The 9413-nt window shown below is 38.9% G+C and overlaps 1 protein-coding gene across 1 annotated transcript; it reads right to left on the bottom strand.

The window, feature by feature from the left end:
* Positions 1-2001: 2001 nt before the first annotated feature.
* On the bottom strand, positions 2002-6986 carry MACC1 (metastasis associated in colon cancer 1; the record flags this gene model as incomplete). Its single annotated transcript, XM_008938153.1, has 3 exons — positions 2002-2209; positions 4452-6490; positions 6872-6986. Coding segments are annotated over 3 exons (2362 nt in total), but the record flags the coding sequence as incomplete, so codon positions are not given.
* Positions 6987-9413: the final 2427 nt, after the last annotated feature.

The following is a 9413-nucleotide window of genomic DNA, read 5'->3' on the forward strand; positions in this document are numbered from 1 at the left end:
ATAAAATAAATAAGTACTGTGCTAGAAAGAGTTTTAAGATGTTTTATTTCGGTTGTCAGTTAGCGATGGAAAAAGCATTTCCAAATACCGTGGAGACCAGTAAAGTCTCACTTAGTTCAGGTCTATAATTCCTTCTGTAGAAAGCCAGGGTTTTGTCAAATAAACATAGAAAGCTTAGTAAGTAAAGCAAAAGTCTAGGAAGTTAGGCAAGGCACTGTATAACAGTTAAAAAAAAAATAGCCATAATAGAAATGACAAGCATTCATATTCTGTTTGTTTTTAGTATTTTAGAATATGCTAGTGCAAAAATAGAGACATTAACAGGGTGATTTTTTTTTCACTAAAAGAGCACAGTAGACCAGGGATTGGTAGAGCTGAGAGTTTTATGAGAAAAAAGAATTAAGGAGAAAGGTGTATCCAAATGCAGGTAATGTACTGAGAACAACTTTAAAAAAAATAATAAAAATAAAATTAAAAAAAAAAACAAAAAAAAAAAAAAACACACGAACCGCAAACACACACAAAATAACTCAAAGAAAAAAGCAAGATTAGAGGAGGAGGCAATGTTTGCAAACAGCAATGATAGAGATAATTTTGCGGAAGAGTGCAGAACCTTGTAAGTAAATGTGTGGAATTTTGGTCAAGTATTGATTAGGGAGGGAAGGCAGGTGGAGTGTTCAAAGGGAATAAAAGACAGTAGTTCACTATCAGGGCAGAAATATCTTGATAGCTCTCACCAGGCAGGCAAAACTGAGATGAAAGACTTGCTGGATTCAGACTGTGGAAAGGAGAATATGGTTGGCAGGGAACAGGAAGAATCAGCTACAGGGAAAGAAAAAAGAAGAAAAAAAAATATCTTGAGTAGTTGTGGACTTGTGAATGGGAAACAGCGATTCCTTCGGTACAGAGAGGCTGGATCATGTGCATTACCTGCAATAATCAGCAGATGATAGTACAGGCAGAGGGAGAGTTGAGCCTGAATATAAGTTCTCAGGGCAGAAAGGTCAGCCTGAGCCTCATTCAGCAATGCTTATAAAAGAGCATGTTCAGGGTAAAACAACGTTCTAGGACCTGGAAATTATCTCTATGGGAAACAGTGGATCTACTGCATACTTTGGTGGCAAAGAAATGCAGGAAGCTGCTTGGCTGCCCAGGCAAAGGTGTGCCAGGAGCATAGGCTGGCCCTCAGCTCAGAGCCATGGACAAGGGCCCACTTGCAGTCTTGTGACATATCTGACATTGCATGGATGCCATGGGTACCTCTGGGCACCTCAAATGATACTAGAAATATAATTAGGCACTTAAATTGCTCCTTAGATCTGTATGCACTAAAATACATCTGAGAGGACCACCTGACTTTTATTTAATATTCACACTTCTGTATAACCGGAGTGTTTTACAAAAGAGAATAGTGTGGCCCACCTGACAAACTATGAATGTAAGACATGGATTTACCATGACCATATAATAGGACAGAAGTGGGATTTTCGTCAGAGGTTCCAACTTCTTGTCATGCTGCTTAAGCTAAATAATGACAAGTATTACACAAGCACAGAAGAGAAAACTTAATGGCAGAGGTAAGCTTCCTTACAGTGGAAAGAGCAAAAGCTGTACTGAGGGTGATTTGAAGTAGCTCCTGCAAGAGCTGGATAGTCTTCCTCACTGTGTCTGAAATGACAACAGAGTGAGCAAGATTAGCAAGTAGACAGGACAATAAGAAGGGACTCAAAGTGGCCCTTGGGGTGGGATTAAAGAGCTGAAACTCAAGATAGAGCTCGAGATAGGACCTCCACAGCAAATTAATTTGGCACAATAACACTGAACAACAGGCCTCAAAGGAATATCTAGATAATTGCAAGCAAAGGTTGGTGAGAATTTCTCACATTGAAGAGCCCACAAACTAAATAAGGAGTCCAAATCGCAAAAGGAAAGAGGTGCACAAAGCAAGGAAGAAGCAAGGTCCCTGGCAATGCTTGTGTGGAGGAGCAAGTGTGCACACACCATTAAACCAGAGCCTTACCTCCAGAGCTACTGCTCCATTTCTCCCTTGGTGGGGTACTTCATAAGCCTCGATTTGCTGCTTCGTGAGGCGGGCTAGCTTCTCTGCGAGCTCCCGCCAGTACTTGCCAAGCTTCACAGCTGAAGTCAAAATGATGGTGTCCTGGGTAAGACGTGCCACTAATCCCTGGCAATCTATTTTCAAAAGTGCCTGCAATAATAATTTCCATTAGTGTTCTTTCACCAGTAGTTAAACAGAATATTTGAATTTGTTTTTATAGCACTAATCTACATTTCTAGGCAGACAGGAAGGCTTTTTGTCTGCTTTGTATTCTTACAAATATGTAACTTTTTTCCCTACAGCGGTGTTGCCAACAGTTTCATACAAAAACTGCCCACGAGACGAAGAAAAAAATAAGCTGGCATTCAACTGCTTCAGCATTCCAGTGTCAAATGGAACCTGCCAAGCTTACAGATCCTGAAGGAAAAATATGCTTCTCCAGCAAAAATATTTGCAACATCAAAAAGTATGACATGAAACTTAAAAATTAAGTTAGAGCACTATTATACTAAAGTATGGTCCATTGTATACTGCTTTTCTGGAAAATCATTTATTACATTGGCCAGCATGTTTTGATTTGCTACTCCCACATGACTGATAATTTGCTGATCATTAAGCAGAAATGCAAGCCTAAAATTCCACTCTCCCATGCCAAATGAGCTTTTAGTAACAAAGAAATTAAAAAGCTTCCAGGACTGAAACCTGGAAATACAGGTATGTTGCATTGTCTTTTGTTTGGATGAGAGCTAATGAAAAAATAGGTGTTGGGTTTTTTTCTTCTCTTCAAATTAATAACAAAATGTTCCACTGAAAATGTTGACTTTTTCAGTGAAAGATCAAGACATTTTCCTTGGATTTTAGATACTGATCTTTAATAAAATATCAAGCATATCTGCAGAAATTAGAGAGTGAATCATGTAAATCTTTGTGATTTAATTGTAAAAGATCTTTCATAAAAATCCTTATTGAAAACAGCAGAACTTTTCATATGCACAATAGTGAGAAGCAGACTATAGTAATCATACCAAATTGCCCTATACATTGGCAAAACGGAGACAAAGTTTTTCAGTTTGCTTTTGCTGTGATAATCAAGAGCTCTATTAAACATTAAAAAATGAGATTAAGTAAAATAAATAACCAGTATATTCTATCTAAAAGTGAAGACAGGGACCTGCATTGGCACTTCGTAGCTCAAAATTATATACATCTCAGCAAAATGGGACTTCTTATGAATTTCATTCTGCCCCACTTTTTGCTTGTTCTGTAATGAATTCTATTTCACTGTATTCAATTAAAAGTTGGGATCATTTTCACCTTTAACTCCCCCCTTCCCTTTTTATACAGAGACATGCCAGACTAAGCTGTACTTCATACTTGCTCAGTTTTATTCCCCATAGTTTAATGCAGTCTGAAGAGTTCTAAGTGGCCATGGCTACCAAAATTTTCTGCATCCTGATGAAATTACTGTCAGCATGTCAAGGTGGATAGACTAGTTATAAGAAGTAAGCCCTATTAAGGTTTACAATTTGGGATAGTCAAAAGTCTTTAGATGAAAGGCTACAATGTGAGTTTTTATATGCTCATTTTTATAACACTTTATTTTTATATTAGAATTTTAATTTGCTTCTGTCCCTAAAGAGGCTGGTAGACTTTTCAGTCTGAGCCAAGGACAGTATTGAGTAATCATTAATTCCAAATTAATTTGTGCAACCTATTACCCGGAAGCATCTAGAATAAAACCACTTTTGATTCATATGTAACAGTATTGAATCCCATTGAAGTTGTCCAGTGACTTATAAATGAGGCCCATGAAAATATGTACTGAAATACTTGCAAAATTGTCCTTAGGTAGATTACAACATAGACTGTGAAGGTTTCATGTGTGGATAGAAAATCTTGTCTTCTATATGTGGGCCAGGATTTCCTTGCTTTAAATATATGAAGCTTAGACATGCACTTTAAGGTGCTCAGATATATATAAATAATGGAGATTCCACACCATAAAGTTACTCAGTGATTAAGTTTACTTCACAATGGAAATATAAATTGCCTAGGAAAGCAATTTACTATGATGACTTCCACGACAAAACTATTTCACTCGTGGCCACTTAAAAACGAAATCAACCCAATTAACCTACTAAATGAGCAAGACTCCTGGAACACTATTTAGAATTAACTCATTGAAGTATTATCCTCCGTGAGAGTCTGGATGTATTTTCTATCTATGGTCGTCTTTAACTTTTAGTAATATGTTAGGGTTTGTAAAGGATGTAAAAGCACCACAAGGCTGCAGGACCATGTTTTCTTATTCATGCATTATTGTTGAGCATTCTTGGCAATGCATTCTTGGCAATGCATTCTCAATAACCAAGTTAGTTCGAGCAATACTTACAACAATGAGCTCATAAAGAAATAGCCTTTTTTTTTTGTTAGCATGGCAGTCTTCCTTCATCTTCTTCACAACGTGTGCAACTCTCTCCGATTCTTTATCAATGTGTGCCTCGTTAAAGTCATCCAAAGACATATGTGAGTATCCTAGAACCTCAGCCAAAGCTCTCCAGTCATAAACACTCTCTGATACTGTAGACAAAACTACTGAGTAGATATAAGTCAATTTTTTGAATGGCAATGCAATTTGTTCAACAAGATTCCTGGTTGTTAGCTCACTATCAGCAGTGTCCATAGCTTGTTCTTTGGAAATCACTTTTATGTTTTTGCAGTGTACAAGACCAATCTTTCTTCTAAGAACTCCTACATACCACTCTTTTATTTTGGTTTGTCCAATGGCTTTTACCTTATCTTCACCAAGAAGTGCTATTGTGTCCCCTTTAAAATATTCTAGCAAATAGTCAATCTTATTTTGGCGTAACACAGTTTTCAAAGCGACTCCATATGTATTAACACTCAAAGTTTTATCTTGAAACTTTGGATATTTAACTGTTGGTATTAAAAACAAAGGTGCAGATTTGATTTCTTTGCGGTTTTGCAAGCGCTTTGGCCTATTGATAATTCCACTTAATTTTGGAGCTGGATCAGGAGTTGTAACATGGAACTGTGTTACTTGTCTACCTTTTAAGATGTTAATCTGAACAAGAAAAACAAAGAAATGGATCTCCCTACATCCAAGCATGGAAAAAAGAAATTGTTGACGGACCATCTCACCACTCTTCAGCTCCTCCTCTTTAATATTTTTGCTTTGGTCTTCCAACTTTACTTCAAAGTCTGGATCACAGGATACCAAAGAAATGTTTAGATCTTGTGGTTTTTCAAGCAGAAATGTATGTTTTCCCCACAGCTGAAACACAACAGGAGGCAGATTTTTCCCTCCCTTTTTTATATCACAAATTGTGAGTTTTCCTGGAATGTAGTTATGACCAAAGACTGTAAAAACTGCTGTAAAAGATGGATGAATATATTTGGGACCATAAATTCCGACTGATACTGTTCTATGAACATAGTCCCAGACATTAGTTGCTGGGGGCTGGATTTTGTTTGCTTGTACGGCAATCACTGTATACATCACATGACTGAGGTCAGTGAGCTTCACTTGTATGGTATCTTGATAAGTGTAGCAATTCTCAACTTTCGTAAAAGGTCCTTCTTTGTTGAAACTGAAAAAACACACAATATCACTCATAACTTGGCTAAGTGGATCATTCTTCACTTTAGCAGCAACTTTCACCTCTAGGAAAATGGCTTCCCTTGTGTTGAGGTTGCTCAGTGTAAGCTCTATCAGAGGACTTACAGTGCTAGACAGATCATTGTTAAATGATGATGGAGGATCAAGGATAGCCTTTAAACCAACTTCCTGGAATTCCCCAGGTGATACATGACCCACAGGGACATGTATATTGATATCTGAGTCAGGTAGCTGTACTGAACCACCTTCGTGATTCAGTTTACAGACTACATGAATGTCTGTAGCTTGTGTTTGTGCCCATCCAGGGCTGTGGGTCATGGCTTCTAAATCTAGGCAAGACCGCGTGAGTTGCCGGTGACTCAACCAAGCTGTCTTGTAGGCTTCACGGTCACTTTGAAGCCATGCCACTTCTGAAGGTATAGTTTTTTGAGGTGTTGTCTTGTGAAGATTAAATCTTCGGTTATCAACAATATCCAGGAAGTCAGAGACACTTTTGGATCTTCCAGATCTTCTTGATGAAGCCTTTCTTAAAAGACAATCAATATCTAGCTCATCACCTGAAGAAGCCAAAGAATCCCTGTTGCTAGCAACTTTAGAGAACAAATAGGGTTTTCCTTTTAAGATTGAAAGGTATTTATTATTTTCATTTCTATTTGAAGCAGCTATGTCATGTACAAAAGGGTTGGAGGCTGACAGTTCATTCCAGAATGGATTAGTCTTGGAAACAGCCTGGGTACGTTTGAATACATCAGACCAGTCAATATCCGAATCAAATTTACTTTCATTGACATCTGTTTAAAAGAAAAAAACAAAAGCATTTTCTAAATCACAGAGACTCAAGGTATTCCATTAATTTCCAACCAACAGTCTGTTGAGCTAACAGGTGGCTAAATTTATCTTCCTAAAATACACATAGATCATTTATATATTTATCCTTCAGATGTTTAAAAAGTATAAATATTGATTTCTAAGCAGCATTAAGAATCTTTGTCAATAGAGTGCTAACGAATTAGTGCTGAAGGATGTAAAAGCGTCTTCTGCAAGGTGCTGATATTTATCAGCTACTACAACTATTAATCGACATCAAGTCCCACAAGGTTTATCAAGAGCTTTGCAGAAATAAAGGCTGTAAGTGGAGAGCCTTAGTACACAAAATAGCAGAAGAGACATACTGTAGCTGGCTGCAGGTGTCCGGTCATCCACATCAATCAAAGTTCCCTCTGACCGGCTCCGTGGAATCTCTCCACTGGCTAGAGAATCTGTTCCACTACTGATTGTGTTTTCTTCCTAGGAAACAGTTACACATATAAAACATCAGCAAGTATGAAACTTGAAAAAAGGGAAACTGTTGAAGAATAATTGAGCTTTGCTCCTGTGATGAGATACAAATGAAAAAAAGTGAAGTTATGGTTTATGAGTAAATTTATGGAGTCTGCCCAAGAGCTTCATAATTCTTACTGCTTAATTTGCAGCAAAACTACCAGATGCTACAGCTGCAGTACAATACAGTACCTCAGTCCATAGTAAAGTCAAATGGCCCACATAATTAAACATCTTGTAATTGGAACTGATCCAACTATACAATAACTTCCTTTCAAAAGGTCTTGAATAAAAACTCTTCAAAAAAATAAACATCTTAAGTCCTGTTTTCATCTAAGTTTGACTAGAATCAAAAAAAGAAGACCTAGATCTGTTCCTTCCTTTGCTAATTGATATAAAGTATTTCCAATCCTTTCTGCTATTATACTTCCTACGCTTTTCCCTAAGAGAACATCAGCTGAGATTTTCCTTTTAGTATGTATAAGAATGACTTACAGTACCCTTTGTTAGGGCCCACATCAGCACAACAGCCCAGAAGAGAACATTCAGGTCTCTCCAATTCCTTGTTCTGGCTACAAGTTCTGTTTGATTTTGAAGCACTTTGTATGCAGACAGGGCCACATGAGAGCTGTAAACATGTTGTGGTTGAGAGAGAGAAAGTCAGCATCAAACCTATCACAGGGGTAGAGCACAAGGAGCATCCTTCAGAGGCAGGCAACAGGAGGATGAACCTCTCAAGATACCATTGCCTAATGCTATTTTCAGCTGCCCAGAAAGAGGAGTTGTAGGTCTTCAAAGAATGTTGGATATTTCACACGCTGAAGTTACTGTGTCCCAGAAAGAGAAGCTGGAGGAAGCAAAATATTCTAGATATTTTTGTACAGGAGAGATCATTAAATTAGTGCTATAAACCAAGAGATTATTTAGTGACTTTCCTGGTGTCCTCTCACTGTTCCTGTACATAGTGAGGTATAAACACTGATAGGCAATAGATAAATTAATACATGTGGAATACAAAAAAAGAGACCAAAAAAATATGTTCAGCTGCTGATATGCACTTGGGCAACACACAAGGTTGAGATCATGCTAAACCTGAAAGTCACCCAGCGGTGCTGTCACAGGACTGTACAGACTTTCAGGTTCACCTGTTAACAGAAATCTCAGGTGTTGGCCTTTGAAGTCCTGATTTCAGATGGTAGTGAAAGTCAACCTCTGAGACGAATACTTTGCAGCTTCTGTTACTAATGTACCACCAGAATCAAACTGGAAACCAAAATATGTCCTTAATCCCAACACTGTAGTTCCAAGATCTGACATTCCGCACCTGTATAAAAATATTACCATTCCTCCCTCTCTAATAAGACAGTGTACTTGTTGCTTCAAAAGAAACAAGTTTCATTTCTCTGCTGAATCTGAAAATGTGGAAAAACTGAACCCAGTATAAACATGCAAAATTTTTATCTTGAGCTTCTGCTTCAGGGATTGGAGAGATTTAATCATCAGTGTAAGGTGTCCACAGTCTGAAATTCCAATAAGTATACAAAAAGAATTCTGCTTTTTACACAGAAGCACAGAATCACAGAATGTTAGGGGTTGGAAAGGACCTCCAGAGATCATCAAGTCCAATCCCCCTGCCAGAGCAGGACAATCTAGTCTAGGGCAGGTCACACCGGAATGCATCCAGATGGGTCTTAAAAGTCTCCAAGGAAGAAGACTCCACAGCCTCCCTGGGGAGCCTGTTCCAGTGCTCTGGAACCCTTACAGTACAGAAGTTCTTCCTCATGTTGAGGTGGAACTTCTTGTGCTCCAGCTTGTGACCATTGCCCTGTGTCCTATCACAGGGTGCAAGTGAAAACAGGTTGCCCCTTCTTCTTGACTCTCAGCCCTCATATATTTATACACAGTAATTAGACCCTCCCTTAGTCTTCTCTTCCCCAGACTAAAATGACCCAGGTCTCTCAGCCTCTCCTCATAAGGCAGGTGTTCCAGTCCTCAAATCACCCTCATAGCCCTTTGTTGGACTCTCTCCAGTAGATCTCTGTCCCTCTTGAAATGGGGAGCCCAGAACTGGACACAATACTCCAGGTGAGGTCTCACCAGGGCAGAGTAGAGGGGGAGCAGGACCTCCCTTGTTCTGCTGCATATACTTTTCCTAATGCACCCCAGGATCTCATTGGCCCTCCTGGCCGCAAGGGCACATTGCTGTCCCATGGACAGCAGGACTCCAAGGTCCCTCTCCACAGAGCTGCCCTCTAGCAGATCTCCTCCTAACCTGTACTGGTGCATTTTATTACTCCTGCCCAGGTGCAGGACTCTGCACTTATTCTTGTTGAACCTCATGAGGTTCCTCTCGACCCAGCTCTCCAATCTGTCCAAATCATGCTGAATGGCCGC

Source organism: Merops nubicus, unplaced genomic scaffold (assembly GCF_000691845.1).
Source record: "Merops nubicus isolate BGI_N331 unplaced genomic scaffold, ASM69184v1 scaffold52043, whole genome shotgun sequence".
NCBI lineage: Eukaryota > Metazoa > Chordata > Aves > Coraciiformes > Meropidae > Merops > Merops nubicus.